The sequence below is a fragment of the Platichthys flesus genome, chromosome 3, assembly GCF_949316205.1.
Source record: "Platichthys flesus chromosome 3, fPlaFle2.1, whole genome shotgun sequence".
NCBI classification, from domain to species: Eukaryota; Metazoa; Chordata; class Actinopteri; order Pleuronectiformes; family Pleuronectidae; genus Platichthys; species Platichthys flesus.
The window spans coordinates 2,877,190-2,904,304 of NC_084947.1; the positions used below are offsets into that span (position 1 = coordinate 2,877,190).

The 27,115-nt window shown below is 44.5% G+C and overlaps 1 protein-coding gene across 2 annotated transcripts in view; it reads left to right on the forward strand.

Annotated features, from left to right (window-relative positions):
- Window positions 1-333: 333 nt before the first annotated feature.
- LOC133936418 (spermatid perinuclear RNA-binding protein-like) overlaps window positions 334-27,115 on the forward strand; it is a 41,405-nt gene continuing 14,623 nt past the window's right edge. For both annotated transcript variants that reach the window (XM_062381323.1, XM_062381324.1), the window contains exons 1-6: window positions 334-446; window positions 2,380-2,634; window positions 17,501-17,617; window positions 20,282-20,511; window positions 21,343-21,508; window positions 23,673-23,820. In XM_062381323.1, coding sequence (XP_062237307.1) covers window positions 17,615-17,617; window positions 20,282-20,511; window positions 21,343-21,508; window positions 23,673-23,820 — 547 coding nt within the window. In that variant the 5' untranslated portion in view covers window positions 334-446; window positions 2,380-2,634; window positions 17,501-17,614. The remainder of the gene's footprint in view (window positions 447-2,379; window positions 2,635-17,500; window positions 17,618-20,281; window positions 20,512-21,342; window positions 21,509-23,672; window positions 23,821-27,115) is intronic.

Below are 27,115 nucleotides of genomic sequence, written 5' to 3' on the forward strand. Positions count from 1 at the left end.
CTGAAGTCCACCTGCTGCTCGCAAACACACACACACACACACACACACACACACACACACACACCCACACACCCCTGTAACCCAGCACTTTGCTGATGCAGCACAACCACAGGGTTACTTGAGCATGCAGAACCAGAGAGTGGTGCAACATGGACAGACGAGGCTGAGATGGCTGGTGATGCCGTTATAGATAGATGTGTGTATGGGTGGGGGGGGGGACCTGACGTCTGTTGCGTTAAGCACATGTCAGCAGTGTGTGTGTGTGTGTGTGCGAGAGAGAGAGAGAGGCATGATGATGTTGTCATGTGTCATCTTCCTCATAACAGTCCTGACCCTCACCTTCCTCTGACACTGGCTCTGACTCCACCTTTGGGTTTAATGAACATTTAAAAAGAAGCTGGGAAGTTGCTGCAGTTGTTGTGATGTTGTGTTTGGACCGAAGTCACGTGAGTAACTCTGTGCTCTGCTCATTTAACTCCTCTGTGACTCACCAGCAGAATCTCACCTGGATCACTGCTCCTGGGTCTGTGCAGCTCAGAGGAGCTAGAGAGGTGCGAGCTGTCACTCTGCTGCTGATCATGGAAACCAAAGACAATCGCTCTAAAACCAGTCACGTACAAGCTATACATCTTTACCTTCTATAAATACGTTAAAATGACAATATCCATTTAATGACTGTTCTTAATGTTCCCTCAACCTTGTGCTGAAATCTGCCTTTTCTCAAGTGGAACATAATACAATTCGTACTTAAATTGAGCAAACTTCTAACGTTTTGTCATTTAAGAAATTGGTTCTTACACCTTCCAATGTTCAGTTGCAATTGTTCAATATAACAATATTTTTATTTGACAGTTTTTGGCCTAACCTGTAATGCGCACTAGATGGTGGCACGATTATCTGAGATATTTCAGACAGTGGCGATGCGTCGTCCATCTTTATTTAAAGATGATTTTAAATTTAAGTTCATTCTTGATCTCAGAAGCAATAGTTTGAAAAAAAACATCCACATACAGAACTTTTTGCTTTTGGAGATTTCAAATACAAAGTGTTTGCATTTTTTATATAGTTTGCCTCCAGATCAATCACCAACCAATCAAGTTTTTCTTAAACTTTACTTGATATTCTTAATATTCTTTCACGGCACTGTGTCCAGAACAAAACCTTTTTCTCAGCAGCATCTACTCGACAAAGGCTCGTGTACGTAATAGTTGCATTCCCGTGAAAATTAAACTTCCATAATCTTCACACCTTCGGCTGTGAATCCTCACACAGATCCCGCTGTTCTCCTCTCGTATTCAAATCATCTCCACATTACAGCACGAAGACGACAGGAGAGCAGCGTTCAGAGTACTACAGTGTACAGTAATGCAGTACTCTGAGTATTACTGCTGAGCTCCAACATACAGTCACATACTGGACGGCTGTTTGCAGTACAAGGCTTGGTGTCACTTCTGCTATAAATGTAAACGGGTTAGATATTTTTATAAATAATTTGTAATAATTTAATGTTTTAAACGTGAATGTGATACATGCACATTTCCCAGGAGTCTCTCCTGAGAAACAGGATATCCATTAGTGCCTATTTATAAGATTGTTGAGGACAGCGAGGGGGGGGGGGGGGGGTCCATGATCCTTTATTAGGTTTGATGGATTTAGACAACTTACATTAAGCACATGTGCTATCCTGCATATTAAACTACTAGAAATGATAATCTTAACATTAATCCTGTGCCCCGAAAATATTGTTATACATCACTTTACGAGAGGAAAAGCAAAACAGTCAGAATATATTATTTATTTAAAAATACATTGAGAAGCGAAATCAAGATTCCTGTTATACGTTTCACCACACAGAGATATGGGTTGAAATTAGATGAATATTTTGGATTGTTTTTTTGGAGTGTTAGTAGGAGTGTTTTGTACTTTATCAACATAAGTATTAACTCCATCAAGGAAGATACTATCTATGCTGTTTATCTGTTTGTTAGCAGTATCACTGAGTGTATATCTCGATCTATAGTAAAAATCATCATCATAACGATAAAACATTTTATTTATATATAACTCTATAACAATGCTCAAAGACACTGAACATAGGTTTCATCTCATTTAAAAAACAGAATGCAAGTAGAAGCTAATCATATAACAACAATAACAACAACAAAAATAATAATAGTAATAGTATATTCTATTTATATAACACTGTGTGTTTTTCAGACACATACATTTGGAGAAGGTAATAATAATAACACTTTTATTTATGTAGCAATTCAAAGACACTTCACATAGTTTACAAAAACTACAGCAAAGTAGACGGAAGATTTTCAGGAACACAGACGGAGCTGATCATCCTGTCATCAGACGATCTCTGTTTCGCAGCAGCAGCAGCCGAGGTGATGCGCACGCGCGGCTCAGAGCTCCGGTGCACGGAGCGCAGTGAGCGGCTCACAGTGACCGGACACCGGAGCCGCTGCCGCCGCCTCAGTCCGCCCCGCGAGCCGCTGACCGGAGAACAACCGGGTCCAGGACGGAAGTAACTTTCTGCGCGAGGACACGACCGCCCGGAGAACGAGCACCACCGGGAGGAGGAGGAGCCGCGGAGCCCCCCCGCTGCGCGAACCGCCGTCGGTGAAGGTAAGCGGGGAAGAGGCGGGGGACGCGCCGCTGTCCCGGCTCGGCTCGGCTCACTTCAGCTCCGCGTTAGAACACCTGACGGGGACTCACCTGCCGCCGGGGAACGAGCAGAATTACCGGTGGAAGTTTTTCCCCGTTTCTCCTCGTGAGACCCGGGGAAGCTGAGAGGACCGTTATCTGATCAGAGGACCGTTATCTGATCAGAGGACCGTTATCTGATGAGAGGACCGTTATCTGATCAGAGGTCCGTTATCCCAATTAACTTTACATCGCCTTCTGACCAATGGCAGCAGAGCACCTGTCGTCTGTTTCCGGTGGTCACAGGTACAGGAAGGACCACGTGGTCACATGATGCACCTGTGCACTGAAAAAATTACTCCAGATAAACAATACATCAGAGAAACATGACTTACATCATTTACGCGTTATAATTTAGGAAGTCCACTAAATAACTTGTAGGACTTACTCGCGTCCTGTCGTCATCAACTTCGCGAGCTGCGTCTTCCCGACATTTGTTGATTAGTCGACAGACGTGTTGTTCGTGCTAGTTGATCGGTAACTTTTGTGAATAAAGACGAACTCAGGTTCAGCTTCAGTTGGTTCTGATCGGACACTTTGGTTCTTTCCACACGTGAACGTCTGAACCAAGCTTCAAGTCTTTGTTTTGTTGTTTACATCTGCTCTGATCAACCTGCTCCTTCGTTTGCATTTTGCCACGTTTCCCTGACCCTGTGCGTCCCCAGGTCAGGTTCCAGCCGGGGCAGAGCCAGCACCGGCCCCGGAGCAGGTGGCTCCTCAGAGCCGGAGGAATGTAAATAGAAAGGGTAACCGGAGACCCCACGTTCAAGCCCCGGTCGCCTGAGGCTGCAGCTCAGAGTGTTGACGAGGATTCAGCGGCAGCTTCTGCAAATGAGGCTCAAGTGTGTTCGTGACATTTAGTTTTCAATTAGAGGCGTCCGGCGCGGTGTGGAAGGAATACACTAATGTTGTGTTAGCAGTAAATCCTCACTGGGGACACTGGTGGAGGCGGGGCCAGGGGGGGTGCAGGGTAATGTCGGCTCAGCACAAGTTCAGTGACACGAGTCCGACCACAACTCAACTCACAGCTGCCAAGTCCGGGTGCTGGTGGTCATCAGGCTGTGAGACCGCTGCGTGTCAAACATACAGGAACATACATGTGTACACGTGAGTAGAGGCAAACTGTACACAACAGATAAACTTAAAACACAACTTAACACTTAAATAAATACCCAAAACTAAAATGTCAGAATCTGTCTGACTTTGATATGTCTCTCTTTATTGTAACATAGTAGAATGGGGACATCAATTCAATTCTAGACTGTATATAAAGATGGATGACACATGTCAATCATTTGAGAAAACAATATTTGAGGTGTGCTGTCGCGTCCCATGGAGGGCAGGTTTATGACCTATACTGTAGCCAGCCACTAGGGGGCGATCAAGAAAATTTGCTTTACCATTTGGGAGCTGTCGTGTTGTCCATCTTGTCCATTTATGATTTTGACTCAAGATGCAGAGAAAGTTGTTGATGATGTTGTTGTTGATTGTCGTGCAATTCCCTGCCTGTGTTTCCATTATTTTTGCTTAAATATTTATTAAAAAACAATTTGATCGGCTGGTGCTTCTGTTGCTGGTTGTGTAAAATGTAAACTTCTGAATCCCCCTGATTCCTGTGGAGAGTTTCAGAATATATATTGATCTGAATTCTGCCTCCGCTGCAGGAATTTGTCATATTTAACGATACAGTAACCAGAGTTTTAGTTTCCCCTCATCCTCATGTGTTTTCAGAGACTCTCCATGCGGCAAAGACCGAAAATATATGGAGAAGCTCTGAAAACACGTTTTGCCGTCATGAAATTGAAGAATAACGACGGGGAACATCAAACACCTGGGGACACACTCACTTTGTGTAGATGGCTGTGTCGTGAATGTGCTGTGTGATGCTGAGAGTCGAATCTAAAGGACGGCATCACAGCCTTCACTGCACCGACTGCAGAGCCAACTACACAACTACACAAGAAGCAGACGCACAAAACCAGACAATCGGTATTTAAGACGACCGCTGCTGATTCGTCACTCACTGCACGGCCTCAGGTGATGATGTTCATCCTCTGGGAACAACGACTGGTGATTGTTTATAGACACCGACAAGTTTCTGATAAAATCTGACTTTTACAGACATATTTTAATATTTTCCGATAATGGATAAAAAATGGATGGATGAATCTCTACCAGCATCAGTCTCCCACATCACTGCACAATATTAACCCAAGTGATATTGTGCTCAGATTATTTATGGATTGGTATTATTTATGGATGACCACTTCAGCATATTGTTTACTCGTCTGACCGTGGAGCTCCTGCTCCCTCCGGTGCTGGCTCGGCTGCTGCTGCTCTCCAGTGCAGCTGAACGGGCGTGTTGAGGTAAACCAGTGAAACCTGAGCAGAAGGTTCCCGCTGCCGTCAGCTCCATCTTCTCTCATTTCAGCTCGTTCCCAAAGAGCCTGAAGAGCTCGACTCCCCCTGCTCACCCTGCAGACCTCAGAAAGCTTCCCTGCTGATGACAGAAGAGAGGGATTGTGATCTGAAGCCAGGCTGAAATAAAAACCTCATCATCCAGGGACATGAGAGTCCCGGAGGACGTGTCTCCTCCTGAGCCGGTTGATGTGCTCTGAAAACAGAAAACCCTGCAGCTCTCTGGATGTTTGAGTTGCGGTCGCTGCCAGAACCAGGACTCATTTAGCAAACACAGACACAACCGTGAGCTCCAATGTTCCATCGGCTATTTTAGACGTGTTCGGGGAACGTGAATTAACTCAGAGCACATTTGAATTCTCGTGTTCCTCCCTGGAACTGTTTGACTAACTTTTCATTTAATTCAAACAAAATACTCCTTAATGATGTTAAACAGAGTTAATTCTAAGAATAAATCCCCAGAGATGGAGGTTCCAACTGGTTTCAAATGTTAATCTCATTTAAAAAGCAGTAAAAGTTAAATGATAGTGTTAATATTGAGGGAAGATGTTTCTCACTTATTATTTAGGTCTGGACACCAAACTTTTTCCAGTAGTACTTATGCTCATAAATTTCTGGAAGCATCAGCACAAAATTCAGGAGCATCTCTTCAGTCCACATAAAACATCTTTTACGTTTTTTATATCTCAGCTGTAGTAGCGATAAATGCTTTGGCAATAAACGCAAATAAATAAGTGTATGCTGGTTTATTCTAGAGGAGGAAACTCAGCGCGTTGCTCCTTCGGGTCAGTTTGGTTCTGATCGGCTCCAGCAGCTGACAGAGGTTTATCGATCCCTCTGAGGAGCATCTGTAGCTTTCATTAAGATCCAATCAGAGAAGGCTACAGGATTCTGTCTCTGAAGACCCTCGTGCTCCTCAGAGACTCACTAACCATCCATGGGATCCTCTAAACGCTGATGTCATGTTTCAAAGGAATTACAGGATCTTAATCTGTTTGGCTCAGTTTTAATCTACCTAGTTAGATCTTAATCTAACTGGACGGGGTTTAAACGACTTGGGAGAGTCTTAATCTACCTGATCAGGTCTTAATCTACCTGGACCTACCTGATGTATCTGGACAGGTCACGCAAGTAGAGAGTCAGGAACCTGCCTCATCCCCGTTGTCGTGCTTCACGTGTGTTTCATTTTTTAAGATTGTGGTCGATCAAGACCTTTTCTTTCAAGTATCTCACAAAGTATCTCTAGAACAAGTCTTTCCCTCCTTCATCACGAGATCCCCGGCTGCTCTCTCACCTGAGTCGTCCTCGTCAGACCGTGGAGTCGGCGGTGGCACAGGAGGCTCTGATCGATCTTTTACTTTCTGAAAAGTGAATCAATAGTTTGTTTTATTGCCACCAAACAGCCAAGTGACAGCGATTTGTACTCAACCAACCTCCAGTCGTGAAGTGATTCATTCTTTAACTTGTGTTATCCACTAAATAGGAAGGTGTTTGACGTGTTGAGGATTGATCTTGATATGAGATCACGTCAGATCGCCCACGTCCAAGAAGGAACCGAACGAGGAGCCGGTGATCATTCTCTGAGTGACCTCTCTCACACTCCACATTTCACAGGGGTCCATTTGTGATCTAGAAACAGTGATTGTTGCAGCTTTAAGAGTCGGCAGCTGCAGGCGCACAGGGGCAAGAGTTTCTACCGCCTTAATGTTCGGTTTCAATAATAAATGAAGACGTGTTGCAGCTCGGGTCATTTGTTTTGAACTCAGTTTGTGCTGATCCTGAATCCACTGAGCACACGGACACACATCGTGCAGTCTATTGAGTTTGAGCTCTTACAGTTTCACGTGCTGCTGTCTGATCAGTGCAGCGAGTTATTGATCAGGGTCTGTTTATGATACTTTGATTGTTCAGTGAAAACGTGTAAAAACACAACATAAAAAACATTCACTGGCAGATTCAAAGCAGATGAGACTGTGGGACAGAGGCTCGTGCAGCAGGGACTGAAGAGAGGAAACCATTTGAAGGCAATTTTTATCAGGAGGAAGACAGGAGATAATAGATCAACAGGAAGATGATCAAGACGCGCCAAGTTAGGGCTCCTGCTCAGATGGATCATTTGAATTTGTGTTATTACTGCGTCAACACACAGAGGAAAGATGAGCATCATAATTCTCTTTTAACTTTTCTGATATGTGACGGTGGATTTGGAGTTTGAACCCAGAGTCGATGCATCTGAAGCCTGGATGAGCTTTCAAAGTGGATTTCAGGGTTCCACTGATATTTCGAGTCAAATTTGGGTCTTATTTCTGAATTGTGTTCTGTGGCTGTCAATTCTTCCCGAAACACAACATAATGAAACTTGCGCTGAACCCTCATCGACACGCGTTTTCCTTTTATCATCTCACTGCTCAGCAACGTGTACTGTCAATGTGTCGGGGGGGTTTTCTCACTGATGAGCAGATTGTCGGGACTCTAGCTCAAAGAGAATCTGACTGCTCTGATGTCAGTGGTGAGTTGTAGCTTCGCACTATTTCAAATTTAACACAAGACGATACACTTTTTAATAGTTTTATACCATCAACGGGTGATTTAGACACAATTTAAATTTGTAATTATTGCTGTGGATGCCCCCCCCCCCCCCCGCGACCTCCACACTGACACCTTTTAGTTTTAAAATCCACAACAACCCCAACTCTGATCTGATATTTGCGATGAACCTAATTGTGGATTTAATATCAACAAACTGCGACAACAGCTGTAAACTATTTAATTTCACAGCTTATTTTTTCAGCAGCTCCCTGATCCAAACTCTGTAAGCCTTCGGAAGGATAATCATTATAAAGTTAAATTATTGATATGCTGTGAATGAAAGTTTAATTGGAGGATACGACACGGGAAATTGAAGTGACACAATCAGCTCGAGGGAAGATGAATCGCTCGGTGAGCTGCTGGAACTACAGAAAACACTGAGGCCACTTATGGTCGGCTTTATTTTTTCCAAATCAGCTCTGAAACTGATAATTAGGGACAGGTCATAGCAAATAGTCCTCTAGATAGGTTGAGTAGTTCTGGCGTACTCCTGCAAAACACGTCCACGGGGGTGAAAACATAACCTCCAAAGCAGAGGCAATAAGAAAGGTGGATGTTTCATACAAATGCCCAAAAGAAAAAGTGAGATTTGACCCATTTTCATTTTCTCATGGTGGATATTGTTCACATGTCTCGGCCCCTCGTGGGAGGAGTTATTACTTTCTGCTCTTGGTCCCGATGGATTTCATTCCAGCTCTTTACTTCTACGCATCACATGGTCATAGATTCTGAGTCGTATCTCGGGTTCGCTGCTGTGAAGAAGATTTGTCTCGTCCTCTCGCTTCTGTCTTCCATCTTCTCCCTCGTTGAGTCTCGTCATCAAAATGACTTGTTGTCGGTGAGCGGTGGGATTTAAACAATGTAGAGAGTCAACAGGGAGGGGCTGCAGGTCAGGGGATGGGGCGGGGTGGGGGGGGGGGGGGTTGCTTTAAGCACCAGCGGGATTACCCTGAAGCTGCATGTGAGCTGTGAGTGTGATGAGGTGGAGTCCTGAGCTGCTCTAATGAAATCCATTAGCAGACTGGGCACAAATAATCCCTCGGCTTCACCTGAGCTCAGTGGAGTCGGTGGATTGAGTCATGACACACAAAAAGCTGCCGGGGTTCAGAGCTGAGGAGACTGTCTTTGTTCTGGTGGCTCGGCTGAAACATCGGATCACTTGATGTTCCAATCGGCCCTTTTATAAAACTCATTTGGTTCATTTTTTGTGTATCAGTGGTCATGTTCAGTTCATCAGGACAGAAACACTTGAGGGGTTTGTGTGTGTCCACTGACAACATGAAAGCTTTGAGTCCATTGTGTGTGTGAAGTGAAAGGAGCTCAGAATGCTCGTTGAGACACTCGTAGCTTTACTTCCAATAAACACTTCATCTCAGTTGAACTGTTTTTCGTGGTTTTCTGTGCCCCATTTAGATTCTTCAGCTGAATTTCCTCTTATAGTAATAAACATAATAAACGAATTGTGAAAATAACAAACAGAGCTTTGAACTGGATATTATAGGCACAGCAGGTTGAGGCAAACTCTCAATTACAGATATTTATAGACGTGTATATAAAGCAATGGCTTCTTGAGTGACCCCTGCTGGCTGGCTGCAGTCTAAGTCATGAGCCCCGCCTCCTCCATGTAAGTGGATGGGGCAAGGCACCAAAATAAAAGGTCAAAGTACACATTTTTATCAAAGTTGGTTTGTATAATTTTAGGTAGTTCTTATTTCTGATTTATGTTTTCGATAGGCTGGGTTGAATTATGTATTTGATGATTTTAGAACTGCAGGTTAAAAGTTCTCCTCACCCAGGGAAGCTTTATCATTCTTTCCACGTTTTGATGTCAAATCCTTTGCAAAGTTTAAAACGCCTGGTTGGCATCAACATTTATTTTAGAGTAGACGGGACAGAGAGTTGGAGGATGAATATTTTATAGCGAGTCAGCTTCCAATCATCCATATTTCAGAAGTTAAAGACAGAAGCTGCCTGTGAAACCACAGAGAGGGCAGGTTGCCTCCTCTGTGAGTCTTGCTGCTCTGAACTGGGAACATGGGTTTAGCTCACAGCTTCTGGTTCTTAGCTCAGCTGAGGCGGCAGCAGGTTTTCCCGGAGAACTGTGAGGTGAAATGTCTGGTGCTGGGATAACTCTCTCTCCCCGGCTGCAGATCGTATGAGGTGGATGTGTGTGTTGAATTGGCCTCGGCCCATGAAAGCTGCTTGGACTAATGCCCAATACTACGCCGCTGGATATTATAATTAACTTCCTTAACTGGGACTTCTTCAGGGTTCACACGGGGCTACCGGGCCAGTCTGGGAAAGGAATCTCATTCTCTCCCTCGTCCTGAAAAATGCATGAAACTGTACAAACAGTCCAATGAGAGAAAGTAAAAGACTGAATAGGAATAAGGTAAAAGCTTATTTTAAAATAACAAATACTGTGTCCTCCTTCTCAAGAGGGACACTTCTCTACTATCACACCTGATATATATTGCAATTTTTCAAGTGATTATTGTTCACTTTCTGCAGTGTCACATGTCTCGAAGCAGCAGGTCTTCACACACTCAGTGATTGACTCCATATCTAAAAACACTCCACCCGTCACAGAGCCATCGTCTGGTTCAGGCCACTCTGAGCTGTGAGTGGTCGCTTCGTGCTCGACCACATGATGCCTCCATTACCTGGCTGAGAGACCGACACTGTCTTCATGTCACGCACACCACCTGCTGCTTGTACACACCGCGGGCGACTCGCCTCTCGTGTCGCTCCGTGCTGATTGGCCGTGGTGAATGCAAGAAGCTGAAATTGCTTCCTGGAGGTGATCTGCAGCTGCACAGACATTAGAGTCTCCTCGCTGCCTCGTTGGTTGTTTATTGGAGGTTTTATTATTGTATTTATTATCACATTGATAATACAGGTGAACCTTCTGCAGCTGGTTTCTCTGGTCACCTTTAAAGATGTGAATAGACGTCTGTTTCATGTTGTCTTTGTGTTTACAGGGACATCGTACAGATAAAGAAGATGTAGATCTGAGTAGAGTCTATCTTTTTTAATGCTTTTCAGAAACACACATTTTTAGGATGTTATTGGCTACAGATTAAAAACAGAGGCAGTGTTCACTTATTAGGCTTTTTACACCTAGTGTGGTCCAGACATTTGGAGCTTTCAGTAACTGGATCAATTTAGAACACGTTGAATGTACATTTAGCATAATTATAAGAGCTTTTCTAGTCCTATCAATGTTCTCTACACTACAAGCTACTTTCACCCATTCACACACATTCATGTTGTGCTTCTGTATACTTCCTCTACCACACATCATTCACACACTGACACAACAACCATTTGGTTCCCGAGATCAAGTTCGACTCATTCAACTTGTCAAAACAGGAGAGGACTTGATGGACTGGGACTCTCTCACCGTCGACCAACATCTGCACTTTACACAACACTGACACACACTTGTAAACAGAAACACGCCCACTTGCATGGAAGGGTAAACTTAATCTGCTGCGTACATCAAACCTTCCAGGGCCGAGCTGAGTGCTTCACTAACAATATAAGGATAATAAAGAGGAGAGTACGGCAAGCTATAAAAACTGCAAGGCAATAAAAACTGCAAGGCAAGCTGGTTTGTGTTTGTGTTTGTGTTTGTGTGGACTGGAGTAGTTCAGCAGGTGTGAAGGAAGCAGCAGCTCACTCAGCTCTCTTTGGGTTTGGGCTTTTACATTTATATTAGTTTACCTTGAAGTGCGGTTCATAATGTGACACCAGTGGATCCCTCGTCTTGTTCTTGTTCAACCATTTATTCTAAGTGACCATGTTTGGAAGAGTAGGGGGTGGAGCCTGGGAGAGATCGAGGTAACCACACACCCACCTACACCTGCCACCTGCACTCATTGGACGATACTAGCTGTCAATCACACTGTATCCACGCCCCCCTAATGCATACAGTGCGATATCATCTATTTGACTCAAAATGAACCATAATTTATTCATCATTGAGCGTGAACATGAACGTGTCCTGGTTCCTAACGACTTTATAACCAAATGAATGGTTAGCATCATCTCATTAGAGCCTGTGAAAAACAAACTGTTCACCCTCGATGTCGTTTCTGTGCCAAATATTTCTGTCACAATTTTTCTGGTTCTGCACGAACGATCACATCCTCATTTTTTAATCCCACAGACAAAGCTGTAAATTGACTCAGATGTTTGCTTTTCTCCAAACAGGCAAACAACTGTAATTCAGCACAACAACGTTTTGAAAAGACTGAAACATCTGTAGAAACCAATGAATCACTTCAGTGACCAGCCGATAAGCTATGCAGTGAATAGTTCCCACTTCCACTTTTATCTCCAGAAAAACAATTTTTACAGACATTTGTTTTATTATATTGACGGGTTTAGTTGTGTTGACATCTTTAGATTTTGTGTTGTGCGTCGTTGGGAGCTGAAGCCACCGGGGGGAAATTCTTTAGCTTTAAACTGATTTCCTAATTTTAGATCTCACAACAAAGCATTACATGGTATTCCACAGGCTCTCCCACACACACACACACACAGACACACACACACTCTGCTGCTGATGCTTTTAGCACCAGACAGGGACGAGAGTGTTGTGCTTACTTGCTCTTTTCGTGGCTGCAGCACAGCACTGATCCATTAGTGCATTAATAAAAGAACTAATCCTCCACTGAAAAAATACAAAAGCTTCTGTTTCATAACAAAGCAGCTGCGTGGGCGTCGCTCTGCTTGGTTTTATAAACCAGTTTCGGGGCCCGCCCCAACCTTTACTTCCACTGCAGCCCGCTCCAGAGCCCCCCCCCCCCCCCCTGCAGGTGAATGCCGATCAGCACCAGGCGGCGGCTCGGCCCTGGCACAGCACCGTCACCGGGTGGAGTCGTGCCACGCGGCGCCAGCCAAAAGCTTTGTGTTGAGATTTGTCAGTTTGTCTCTTATCCTCGTCTCCCACAGAAGTGTTTGTTTACGAAAACTAAAAAGATTAAAATAATTCAATTATACACTTTTTCTATTTCCTGCTTTAAACCCTCTGAGCCTCAGTGGCGCAGCTTGAATCTTAATTTGCAGAACAAACGTTACACAACTCACTCGCCCTTTTGAATCCACACAGCATCACATCACAGATGCTTGTCCTGAGGTCGGATCTTGTCGGGTGCTGCGTGTTGGATTATCCCGAGGTCTAAACTTCAATAATCTCAGTTTTCAGGTAAATGAAAATGTCTTAAATTCATTCAAATAGTAAGGTCTTAACTATAAACCCTGTCCCCTCTGGATCTATTGAATCTAAAGCTGGTTTCATTGAGGGCCTCTTGGGTGGAGGTGTTCACTCTTCAGCTCTGGCTGCTTCACCTGTGATTCACCTCTGACCTCCGACCTCTGATCCGGTTTCTCATCTGAAGCCGAACATGTAGAAAATCCGCAGCTGCCTGAGACTCAGGGTCACAGCTTCTTACTGATGACTGTTACAGCAGCTCTCCTCAGCAGGAACCAGCCAGACCAGAGTGTTAATTCATATTCTGACATATTTTGATTATATTTCACACGTTATTTTCACTTACATCCACCATGTTGGCTTTTTTCAGGCTTTTCTCCCTCAAGTAAATTCACATCTTCCTGTCACACAGTGTGACTTCCTCTGTGGTTGTAATTTAATTCGACACCTCCTCGTCTGCTCTTTCTTTTATCCGGTTGACACAGCGTTGATCCTTGACCTTTTTTTTTTGTGCATGCTGCTTGACTTGCAAATGATGTGAGAACTTGAGCTTTGGTTTTCATCTTTAGTAAGTCGCTGGAATATATGGAATTAAATGTGCAGTAGAATTCACATTATTTGGCTTTCTAGTTTCAGACAGATGAGTTCAGTTCAGGCTCAGGTTGATGGTCTTTTCCTCCTCGTCTCCTGCTCACGACGGGGCTTTACAATCGGAGCATATTGGGAAATTACTTTGGAACTTCTCTCTTTAAGCATCTGCCTTCCTGCCAGCTGTGACTCACTTGTATTCCTGGAATTATTGAAAGATGTAGATCAGATGATAGGAGACGACAATCCTGCAGTGTCCCCCAAAGACTGACTGGTGTGCGACACAGTTGATTGCAAGAAGTCAACACTTAAAATTAAAATTGTGTATTTTGCAGCAACTTTCCACTTCCACATTTTATCCTTGTTTCCGCCCGGTGTCCGCACGTCTCTGGAGTTGTGAGTTTGAGCTCTACACTTTCATTTCAAAACACAAAAAGTTAGAAAATGTTAGATCCCTGCAGCTGGATTATTATCAGAGTGTTGTTGTCAGACCAAGTGTTTATTGGACAAACCTTTGTATGTGCGAACACCCCCCCCCCCCCCCCCCCCCCGCACAGGACTGCAGAGAGCATTATTTGAAGTCTTGTGTGAACATAAAAGCCTGCTCGTAAAAAGTTCCCTGCAGTGAAAACGACCAAAAATAAACACGGCCCCTAAAATAAAAACCCTCTCCGGGTTCATCTAACCTTCGTCAGAACGCAGGAGGGGCCCGGCAGCGGCTGGAGGTGGCATTAGGGAGCGAGCACCTGAAGAGGAGGAGGAGGAGGTGTGGAGCAGAATGCCGCAGCCATTTGTGAGATGATTACTGTTCGGCTGCATTACAGCAGCTGGAGTGGCTGCAGTTCCAGTCTGACCTTTGACCTTGTGTTGCAGGCCCACTGGAAATGGAACAAATTACATTTTGCACCTTGACGCAAACAACGAGTCAACAATCGAGTTTGTCGGAGTGAATTTTTTACATCTGAGTTTTGCTTTGTTTACTTGAGAGCATCACTCCTACCTTTTAACGGTCTCTGTTTCCACTCAGACTCGTCCATGCATCGACCTCCAGCCCTCTGCTCTCCTCTCTACTCCTGCAGAGGTTCACTTCCTGTCAAGGATTCATTCTGCTCAACACGATGTCCAACAGTAATGGGATAAAGTAAAAAATCGATAAATGTAAAAGAAAAAATCAAGAACACCCATTTCACGTCTTATCGTACAAAATAAACTGGGAAACCATTAGAGTAAATGTACTTTATTAAATATTCATTACAATGTAGATTGAATGGAACCTAAGTTTGCACAGTGCAGCTGTGTTGGAGCAGATTCAATTATAAAACATGTATAATGTGTCCTCAAGGTGGCGCAATGATCACGACTGAATAACGTCCAGAGATTGTAAAGACTGAGTGTTTTAAGATTTACTAAATCTTAAAACACTCAGGTTAGGATATCGCTGTCGTGTTGAATTAAATATCTCCTTGTCTCATTTGAGATCCGTCCCCGGGAGGTGGACGCTCGTCCCACCTGGTTCCGCTTCACCGGATGTTTGTTCCCGTCTCCGTCCGCTTCAGTTATAAATAACCAGCCCACTGTTGTCCCCACGTCGTGTTCTAATGAACCTCGATCGCTGGGAACCATCGTCTCTGGCTGGAGTTTGGTGAAGCTAATTGTTGTTCTTCTTCTCGCTGAAGATCTGAGGTCGGATTGTCTCCTTCTCAGTAATCGTCTCATAATGTGGGCGTGGCTAAGCCCTTCGAGACCAACTGTGATTAGAGCCTATGCAACTAAACTGAAGTCATGGGGAGTAAATGCACCCAGTGTTTGTATCCTTCACTTCTTTTCTGCAAAGCGTTTGCAGGTCTGTTTTTATTTCGGGGGAGAACATGGAGGCTTTTTGTTTCCGTGTTCTCTCTTTCTCTTAGTTTACATATCGGGCTCGTCTCTTTGTCTCATGCTGAGCTCACCATCTGCCTCTGCTGCAGCACCGTGCACGGCCTCGGAAAGTCATCGCTTTATTCTTAATTATCTCCGTTTAATCACCTCGCCTCTTCAGGGAGACGGAAGGTTATTATAAAACGAGCCCACTTGGGGGATTTATGAAATCTGCAGTGGGTTATTGTACAGCAGTGCACAGAGGTGGAGGATGGTGCTGTGGCTGCTGTTGTCCTTGAACCATGTGCTCCAGTGAGTTTAGAGCTTTTTCTGCGTTTCTCTGCTGAAATGGTCGGTGAGTTCCTTCAGTCTGCTCACTGCTCCCGGGCGTCTCGTCTAAGTGTTACCAATACCTTTTCCTTTCAGCTCTTTCCCCCTGGTTTCATCGAGTATCGATTTGCTCTCTGCACTCGAGTTCATGTTCCAGACACTGTTAGATTGTATGTTGGTGATAAAGGTCAAATCTTTGGTGGCGTTTCATTCCTCTTCTCACATTAGAGCGGAGATGCAGCAGAACTCTGAGGAGACAACGTGTCCTCAAACTGAATCCGTCTCTCTCGTTAGCATTCTCCTGCTGCCGTCCTCGTCTCCCAGCACGTGGCAGCATCCTCCATTAGTGAGCACTTGTAAACGCTTTGAGGTTCTGCTGTTCAGAGCGAGAGCGTGCGGCTCTGAAAGGCAGACGTCTCAGCAGCTGGCCCAGTAATTGTTGTGTCACATTGATCAACATCCTTTCTCTGCTGATATTTCTCTTCAAGCTGTTTCACTCACGCTCATGTTTGTTTTGCTGCACGGTTGAAAAGGATTTTGCAAACAGAGCGGATTGGACGTAGCGGTGAATAGAGACGGAGCCGTGGCACCTTCAGCAGCTCGGCTCCGTCATTGAAGACCAGGTCAAGGTGACGGGGGAATCTAATTGATGCTGGGTTCGACCCCGGCCGAGTCCCCTGGGATGTTCTACAGCTGCACCGCTCCTCCACCACATGGCAGCACCACAGGCTCACGTCTCATTAGCATCTGACTGGGTGGGCAGAACTGCAGCTTCATGCGTTTTAACGGTGAGAAGAGATTCAGAGTAATTACATGAATGTGTTGGTGTGAGCCCAGACGACACTAACACACATCTCACAGCAGCATCGACCCAAAGTGGTTATTTGGTTTCAATCATTTTAAATGTTTGGGGATTGTCCAGCATCTGTAAGAAACTGACAAAACTGTGAAAACCATCGTCTCATAACAGAAGAACACAAACTCTGGTCTTCAGATGAATACGGCTCAGTGACTTACACGTGATGTGATGCACCGCAGGTTTATCCAGTGATAATCAATTCCCTGGTCTTATACAGACGTCTGTAAAGCACAGGGGGGGGGGGGGGGGGGATTCGTGCTGTAGACGACACAAAGAAAAACTACTGGAGCAGTTGAACATATTTGGAATTATGTTTTGCAGAAGTTTGCATGAACAATTCTCTAGGAAATATTGAAATACGTTTCTTGATGTTAAAGAAAGACATCTGTGTCGTGATCCACGCTCCACATCGCATGTCTTCCTTCTCTGCCTGGATCCCGTCCTTCTACCAAGTCTTGTTTAAATGGGTTCAGTCTTTTTCCTGTAATCCTGCGGACAATGAACGGACAGCGAGTGAAAACACAACCTCCACAAAGTTGTTAAAGATTGACACAAACTCTTCTGCAGCCACAACCTGATGAAGTCGGGAATATTTTGCTTTATATGTTTTAATTCCTTGTCTTGTGGCTGTGAATCGTGAAGCACAAGGGGGGGGGGGGGGTTACAAGTTCTGACATCTGTACGATCATTTTCAGTCTGGATGGTGCAGCCCCAAATTCTCAGCATTTAGTCGATGTGTGTTCAGAGCGGCTTAGAATAAGCTTTTAAATCCTGGTTCACCCACATTATGAGGAACAAACGGTACAAATACAAAAGGTCAGATCTGGATCAGCTGCAGGAGAATGAATCAAACGTCCTCTGCAGGTTTCTGAATCAATTTCTGAAAAACAAATTCCCTCACGTTCAATTTGTGTCTCTTCCTCTTCCAGTGAGACCGACCAAGAGGCCTCGTCAGGAGACGTCCGACTGCATGAAGAGGCCGAGTGACGGGACCCTGGTCCTCACCTAGACCCCCCCCCACCCCCCCACCCCACTGCCTGGACATGGTGAGCCTCCTGTTCATATCGTGCATCTTTAGCCTTTCATTAAATACACTGAGACGTATTTGGGGACTGATCAGGTGACATTTGAAATGTTCGCAGTCAGGAAGAGATTGATGACTGGAAATCTGGTGGAGAGTGAACTCAACCAAACGAGTCTTGATAAAAAGACAAAGTTGAATTTTAAATGTGATGATTCTTCAAATGCTGCGTGTGTTGTTATCAGAGGTCGTGTGTATTGTACAAGACCCAGTTTGACTTTCCAGTGTGAAATATTTACCAAACTACTGAGATCTTACCCGACGACATAAACCAGAATTCCCTTTGTTTTAACCTTTCTTAAAAACAGCACCTCCCAGTGGCAGCACAGCGCAACTGCTGTTCTGTAGCGGGAAAGCAGAAGTTATAAAATGTCATTTTTATTTGTTTATGGGTGAAACGAATGCTCTTTAAAGATTGGGACATCGATTTGTGTATCTGACCGCGCATCGACACACACCGGCCACTCACAGAGACTCCAATCCACTTTCACACCGATCTTCATGTTTGTGCAGGTTGTCATCGTTCCCTGTAAACTCCCAGTGAATCTGATCCCACTCCACCCTCCATGTATATATCGTGATTTGTGTTATTCACAGGATTCTGGACGGATCAATATTTTTTGGGGGAAAGAATTCGTAATGTTTTATCTCATTTCAGAGTCCCTCTTTCTGGGCTGTTTCTCAGAAGCTTGGTTCCCCCTCATATAACCAGGCTCCCCCCCCCTCCCCCCCCCCCCCCCCCGGGTCATTTAACAGAGAAAAGACAATGATAGAGGAATTATTTCTGATGTGTGTGTGTCAGACGGAAGTCGATGGCATCTTCTTCTGCATTTCATTAAAGCAGTGGATGTCATTATGGTGTAATTGCAGAGCGACTCCGAGCTCCCAGCTGTCTCGTGCTGGGCAAATGAAAGGAAGGAGCCCGATGCGGAGCCGGGCCGGGATCCAGAATCGGTGTCGATGCCATGAAAGTCTCAATCTTTCATTTAGATCTTGTTAATGTTGGTGTGTAGCCGGTTGTTATTGACGCTGCCCACACTTGCCACTACACAGCCTCGGATGCCCCCGGCAGTTCAGGCGAGAGATTAGCAAGGTCGTGATGAATGACCCCCGCAACTCCGGCACAAGCCCCAGAGACTCGTGGCCATGAATTATTAAAACACTGCCATAAATAACTCACCGTAATGAGGGGTGCTTACACGCTGCAGGCAGGAGAGAGGGGGGAGCGGAGAGGAGGAGGGGGAGCGGAGAGTTGAAGAGGAAGGGATGATTGAGAGAGATGGCAGCTTGACCTTGGACTGATAGAGCAGCGTGATGCTCGACTGGCGCACTGATGCACTCCGACGTGTAAAACAGAGCAAAGAGCTAATTCTGCACATCAGTCCATTTGTGTCCCCCTCTCCTGTCAGTGAGTTGGGTTCTATCTTTACGTGCATGTCATCCATGTGGATGTTAAGTATCGGCGGCAGGGAGGGCGGCTTCAGGTGTCGCTGCCATCGTGCAGACAGTCTCTCGTCTGCACATCACCAGGGTTCAGATGCTGTTGTTTTAAACACCTTCTTGTCTGACACGGTGAGAAGGTCATTCGTGGCGTTCTTGTAGAAGAAATCTCTGAGTTAGATGAGTTTAAATTTGTGTTTTATAATTCAAACATAAGCTTTTTGCTGCCTGTAACATTTTCATTTTCAGTTGAGCATCAGGCAGCAGCTGCCGCATCTGTGAAGATCTGAAGAATCCACTGTATCACTGAGTTTTTTAAATACGTATAATATATAAGTATGATGCTACTGATTGGACATCACCCCTGACACACCCACCGAATGAGATTAAACGTGATGGTCAACACGGAGGAGGTGGCAAAATGGTTGCACATCATGGCACGCTCATTTTCAGGGTCAATCAGAGCTTGATTATCTTTTTAACATGTTAGATATGTTGAGCAGCACCTGGAGATGACTCCTCCTCACACCTCCTCCAGGGCTCCTCCACAAAACCTAAATCCTCTGTCATCTTTGAGAAACCCTGCTGACAACAGACAGTGACTTGGTCCTTTTGTCTCCTGAACCCAGGGGCTGAGCTTTAATGCAGCAGAGCTTTGGGACATTTCTTTCAGTCATGACATATTTTAAAGCTCTGACAGAATGTGCTCTCTGTGTTCAGAGGTTTCTCTTGACGCTGCTACTTTCAGCTTCAAGATGTTTTGTGATCAAACCAAACTCACACAGTCCTGGTGAAGTAGAGAAACTTAATTTCTTTATAACCAAGAGTTCAAACAGGTCTGTGACTGAGAAACATCCGGATGTGTTCTCTTATTTAACCAGTCCGTGCTCAGCGGCTGTTTATCAACCATCAACCTTCCCACTGGTGACATTCAGGCTGATTAGTGATAATGAGGAGACCCACGCAGCTTCTCAAAGGTCACGAGTCGTAAAGGTCACAGTTAGGATTTCAGCAGAGGCCCATTGAAGTCCATGAGTGGACGCTGGTGTTTCCTCTCTGGACGTCCTTGAGCTCCAGTGTCCACCTGCTCTCTGTGGGATTCATGCTGGACACATGAGCCTCATCTGGAATCACAACCTGCCTGAAAGTAAAAAAAACATGACGCCTCTCTCTCCTCTTCTGAACCCAGAGGTCGTTCCGATCGTTTGCAAACGACGACCGCCATGTCATGGCCAAGCACGCCAGCATCTACCCGGGGCCCGAGGAGCTGGAGGCCGTGCAGACGCTGGTGTCCACCGTGGAGGGAGCCCTCAAGAAAGTCTCAGATTGGATGGACGGCCTCAGCAAATCCTCTGAGAAGACGTCCACTGAGAACGAGGCAGCGGACGAGGAAGTGGAGGACGATGCTGCTGAGTCAAAGTATGTTCCTGTGTGTGTGTGTGTGTGTGTGTCTGTGTGTGTCTGTGTGTGTGTGTGTGTGTGATTAAACGCACTGACCCTGGTCAAACTGTCCCCAGACCGTCTTTTATAACCGTTCAGTTTTACGTGGGGCAGCTGTGGGCGTGTTTCAGTCCGACAAAGTGAATTATCGACTTCAGCTTCTTCCTCAGCTGGACGATGGCTTCCCTTCATAAAACAGTGTGATGCTGGTAGTTTTCATCAGGGAGGGGACGTGTGATGATTTGATGATTTAAACAAACAGAGGCTCTGTATTTATAACGTGTCTCAGAAAGAAGCAGCTGAATCATTTCCCATCCGGAAAATGTCATCATACAACAATGTGGTGTAAATAGTCTTAATTTGACCAGACTGCGAATAACAGGAGGTGATGTTGCAGGGCTGGTCTGAACCCAATAGTTCCATGGAACTATTATTATTTATTTTTATATTTAAGGTAAAAACAAGATCCACAATGGACCGATAACTGATCGTCTGCAAACACCTCGGTCAGAATTCATCTCGGCTTCTCAGCTCTTCTGTGATAGAGACTTTAAAACCAGGTTGTCTGTTGGTTGACAGATCACTTTGTTTTTCCGAGGTTATTCTCTGCTCAGCCACTGGGACTCAGATGTTCCTTCATGTCCTTGACATCAGTCTTAAACTAAATTCCTATATTGCTGGTTGAATCACCTGTAAAACATCTTCCTGAGAATGTGACGCTGTCTGTCCTCCATCTGTCGTCTGTCTGTCCTCCGTCTGTCCTCCGTCTGTCCTCCGTCTGTCCTCCGTCTGTCCTCCGTCTGTCCTCAGGCTGCAGGCCAGGTCAGTGCTGTGCGGGGTGACTCGTGTCGGCCTGGTGGCGAAGGGCCTGCTGATCAAGGGAGACCTGGAGCTGGAGCTGGTGCTGATGTGCCGAGAGAAACCCACCAAGCTGCTGCTGTACACCATCAGCGCCAACCTCCCCCTGCAGATCCAGGTACTGATCTCCACTCACCTCCAGCTACGATTCTGAATGAAAGAGTCTATCAATGTGTTGACCTGAATGCTGGATGTTACCCATGATCCCCGGCTTCCTTAACCACTTAAGATCATACTGGGATGGAATCTGGAAATACAAGAGGCTGGAAACATCACATTTGTCTATGTGTATTTTAAAAGGGGCTTTCTGCAGAAAGGATCAACACAGGGAAGATACAGGACAGTCAAATGCAAGGATCTTAAAGAGGAGGACTAAGGCTGTCTCTCAGAACCAGTTCAGACTGGTTCTGTAGGCGCCGGTTGAGAGAGGACTCTAAACCAAGACAACTGATCTACATTTGTTTCCTTTGGAGAGAAGCAGACATACATTCAGTTCTTTGGAGAGTAAATAAGTGATAAAAAGGGTCTGACAGTTTTCAGTTCATAAAGTATTTGGACATGTTGTATATATATGCAGATATAGGTCATAAAACTCTTTATACAGGGCTGCAAAAACATACTTTCCAACTACAAAATAGTTGTCAACCACACTTTGTAAATTGTTCCAATACAATACACAGGCAAATTATAAAAACTATCAAACAATTTAAAATAAAGAAATTAAGAAATGTTGCACATCAGCACAATAAAGTCTCATTTCATCCTCAATAATTGTATGGATAGTTGTTTCTAATAAACGCTCCGGTAGCTGAGGTTTTTCTTTTATACGTCACGATGAAGAACCTTACAGGACAAAATATAAAATCATGGAAATATAAAATCCCTTGTGCCACTAAACCAACATCTCTGCCGTCACTTCGTCATTTAAATCAGGAACTGTGACTTATTAAGAATCTCACAGCATGGAAGGGTTTTCCTAACTAAGCTCTGTTTGCATAAAATGAGCCGGAGGCAGAATAATAGGCAGAATGGGCTGAAGCAGAAAGAAATACTCAATGTAAAAAAAAAATTAGGCACAAAAATACTCACTAACCAAGTAAAATTTAAATATTGAGCCACCCCCGCATCACAAAGTGTGAACTTTAGGGATTAAATGTGTCGGTCGGCTGCCGTCAATGAGAACCAGCGTTTCCTCCTCAACACTGACTCAAAGTTCATATCTTCAAAAAGTTGCTTTATTGATCAAATGAAAGCTGAAAGCTATTTCAGATTCATTGACGACAGCTCAAACACTAGAGTCGTGTTTGGGCTTGAACGTGGAGAAACTCATTCTGTCCTCAGAATATTCTAGAGACGTTTTTGAGGCGAAATAAATTATTTTTTGGGGAGAAAATGTTTTTCATTCTGAAACCTGATGGAAGGATTATTTTGAGGAGCAGAGAAGAGAGGAGGAGATTCTATGAAGAGTAAATGTGACAGAGAAACCTCCTGATTTATCTCTGTCACTCTGTTTTATTGGGATGTTAAAAGCACAGACTAATCTACAGACCCCCACCACTGACCACATGGACCCGGGGTTGTTTCTTTACAGACAGGACCTGTTATTCCAATTGGATTTGATGCACCTCAGCATATTATAACACTTTATAACTAAATGATCATCCTGAATATGAGCAGGATTTGTCGTCTTTAACATCTCAGCCGTGGAGCTGCACAAACATCCAGCATTCAGGTCAACACATTGATAGTGAAATATCTCCGCCCTTCAAATGGTTTCTATCCCTTCTAGCATCTGGCAGCTAACAAGGGTTCACAGGAAATGTAAGAAAACAAGAAGTAAACATGATGGAGATGTTTTACCAAGTTGTGACCCTGGTTTAATTCCTACCTTCATGTATCTAAATCATTTTGCAGGACATTCATTTAAGGTCAAGTCAAGAGTTTGTTCCTTTAAGCTGTTTTACCTGCAGGCCTCAGTTTGCTCATTTATTTTCTTTGATAATAAGCGTTGAGGAATATATGAATTAAATGATTTATATATAACACCGATCTTGATCAGGAAGTAATTGTGCATTCAATTGTTGTTTTACTTTCCTCAGCTCAGAGTGAAATACATGGTTACAGGTCATTGAAATACATTTGCAGAAGGTGAACCCTCAGAGAACTGATCTGCTTGGTGTTCATAAACAAATCAATTAGACGTGTTGTTCTGCATTTTGTCCTGAACAAGCAACAGGAGTCAGTGTTTGATTTTTAATTAATGGAGCAGCTCTGCCTTTCAGACGATGACGGAGGAGAAGTACGAGGTGCGGTCGAGTGTCCCTGAAGCAGCCATCCAGGTCTGCAGCTCCAAAACCCCTCAACTCACTCTGAAGATCTCCCTGTCCTCGTTAGCCATGAGGGACGAGCGGCACAGCAGCACTGACGAAGGTACTGACTCCTCCTCTCTCCCCTTTACACCCCCCCCCAATCGCTCGGTGGGAGAGGAAGCTCTTGTTTTGACCTTGAGGGCTGAGAGATTGGAAAAGAGGGAGAAGGGGCGGGGGGGATTTACAGGAATATATAAAGGTATAAAAGTGCTGTGAAACTTGAGCTAGAAACAGGAGACCCACTGGGGGACGTTGGGGGAGGATGATACATGGAGAGGTTGGAAGCTGAGAGGCGAACGGGGGGGAAAAGGAGAAGGGACGATACAGATCTGCAGGGATTTCTATAGGAGATGAGCTGGGATTGGTCTCTGGTATCATGAGATTCATCGATCGGGATTTAGAATCAGATTAGAGAAGTTGTTGTTTTTGAAAATCGACATCGTTTTAGGTCGGAAGTAGATTTGGTGAAGGAAACGAATCCCTGGAGGAGGAGCTGGTTGTTCAAGTTAAATAATGCTTCACAAAAACAAGACACTTTATTATCCTGTGAACAGGTCCTGTGAGAAACGGCCACTAATTGATGGGAAACTTAACTCTGGGCTCTGTCGGGCGTCTGCAGATCAAGAGCTGAGGTTTGCCATCAGTGATGCTTCGGTTATCTCCAACAAATGGGATTGAAATGGAAAAAGAATGGAAGGCGAGTCAGAAGTGAGGCTGCCATTATGAAACGGCGAGTCTCGTTGTGCCGCCCGCTCCCAGCAGGAAAGATTGAGTCAAGCACAATAAGTAGAAAAATGGATTCTTCTCTCAGACAGGAGAGAGGCTGACAACCATTTCCCCTCCGGTTCAACATCAAGAGCAGAGCGGAAGTCCTGATGAGGTTCTTTCATTTGAAAAGTAAAAAGACAAGTATCAGAATGAAGCTTTAGAGTAAACCTGACAGGTTCCTTGAAGTAATCCCTTTGTTAAGGATGTATGTTTAAGTTAAGAGGATATTTTAAACATCTTTTCAAATTGGTAAATCAAACTGATTTAATGAATCTCGTATTAGAGCTTTCATTTCTTCTAACTCTTTATCACCAGAACAGAGAAGTGTAAATATTCAGTTTGCAGGAACTCACCCTGAAAGTCGAAGATTTGAATTATGAGATGTCAGAGATTCTCTAAGTGGAGCCTTAGTTTTAATTTAGCTGCAGACTCAGCACTCTTTCAAGGTCCATCTGCCATCCACTAACATGGAGGAGGTGGGGTTTGTGACCTGTACTGCAGCCTAACCCCCCCCCCCCCTCCCCTCTGTCTACTGAATGTCACTCTGGGTCGCCATGAAATTCTGGTCCCAGTCTGACCAACCACACAGACTAAAAAAACTAAACGACTACATTACCCAGCAGCCCCGGGCCACATCTGTGCCTCTCTGCTTTAATCACTGGGGCGGGCCCCTCTCGCCCCATCAAGTTTTATTGGCTCAGAAATGACATCCCATAATTTCATGTAATAAAAATGGTGTTAATTGAATTTACCTGATGTACTGGTCACTAATCACATTCCCCCGAAGCTGACGATGTGGAGGAGAATTTATCGTTGTGTTGTGTTTGTGGTCGTGAGCTCAGGCTCCTTCATGTTCTGCCTCTGGAGACACGAGAAGGGACGAGAACCCACGACACTGAGATCTGAAGACCTGGAGGGTTACTTATTATTCATATCCTTTTTTAACTCCTCTCCTTAAGGCTTTTATTTCTGTGGAGTCTTTGGCCCCAGAGTTTAAGGGAGGAGGAGCCGTCCAATCACAACCTGTCACAGCCCCGCCACTCCCATCAATCAGATCTGATTTATTAAGCACGTGTTTAAATTAAGGAAAATCACCACTAAGTGGAAGCTAAAGAGGAAATTAAACCAAATGTCAAAGCGGGGGACGAATCAGTTACGAGACGGGAAGAAAATGTCACGTAACTTAGTGCTAAAATAATGAATCTGTTAATTAATGTAACAGAGAAATTGACATTTATCATTTATACAAATACTTTGAGTTAAGTTAGTTTTGACCGGCAGCATCATTAGACCCATTATGTTTAAAACCAGACTGAAGTGGAATTTTGTGGCCAATGCCAATATATCTTTCATATATATATATATAATTGAAACAAACTCAATTTCTCAAATTTCCTATTTGTCTGTTTTAGAATAAAATCAGTAATATGAAGTGTGATGATGTAAATGTTATTGTTAAGTCTCTTTACACGATACAGCCTCACACAATGATTATAGAATAAAATGAGCTTTTAATTATATCTGACACAATCAAGTATAATCTCGGCTTAATACACAATATAGTTAATTTAAAGTAAGTAAACGAGACTGTTAGAAATCTTTAATTGTGAATTTAATTTCTAAATATAAACGGACGACATGTCTCCACTTCCTCCTGCTCCCCAGAAGCCAAAACATATGAACGCTGCCATCTTGCATCGATGAGCTATGCTGCAGCCAGCCAGCAGGGGGCGATCGAGACGCGTTGGCTTCAGTCATGTCGTCCATCTTTATATAAACAGGACCACTTCTACATGTTTCAGTTTCTCCCCACAAACTATTTTTAGGACAGAAACGTTGTTGAATGGTTCTATTTTGTCAAGTTTCACTTCAATTCCCAATTTGATTTGTTATTTCCGTCTCCAGGTTCACTGAGCAAACAAAACCTTAACCCGCCCCCCCCCTAAAATACAAAGAAGTTCCCACTCATGACAAACCATCCCATTAGCTGCAGAGCTCCTCTCAGTACAGTGCATTACCCAGAAGTCCCAGGGGCAGAGCAGGAAGGCCCTCGTTCCCCCCTGGAGGTCTGACACCTGTGTCTCTCATCTGCTCCTTCGTCTTCCTCCTCCTCTTCATCCTGCTTCCACTCGGGCCTCCTCAGCCACAGACTGCTGCTCCACAAGCATCGCTCACACGGCTGATGACCTGTCACACACACACCAACCAATTGGGTTTTGGAATCCTGCAGATATTTGGAATCACAGGCTCCACTTGTCTTTTTTTAAAGCTCTGTGTCAGCGTTTCTGTCGGCGAGGTAGAAAAAGAGCCAGGATTTAAATCTCTGCTGGCGATCGCTCATCGGAGGAGATCTCTGAACCATGATGGCAGCGATTCCACTACGATGGGACGTTTATCAGGATCTAATATTTGCTGCTCGGCAAGAAGCTGAAGACTAAAGATAATGTTTCAAGTCGCACAGGAGTGTGTGTGTTCTGTTCCCTGGAGGAAATCATTGATAACCTGCAGTCCGTGGTGAGCTCTGTAGTGTGGTCTGCAGTCTGCCCCCCCCCCCCCACACACACACACACACACACACCCTTAGCTGC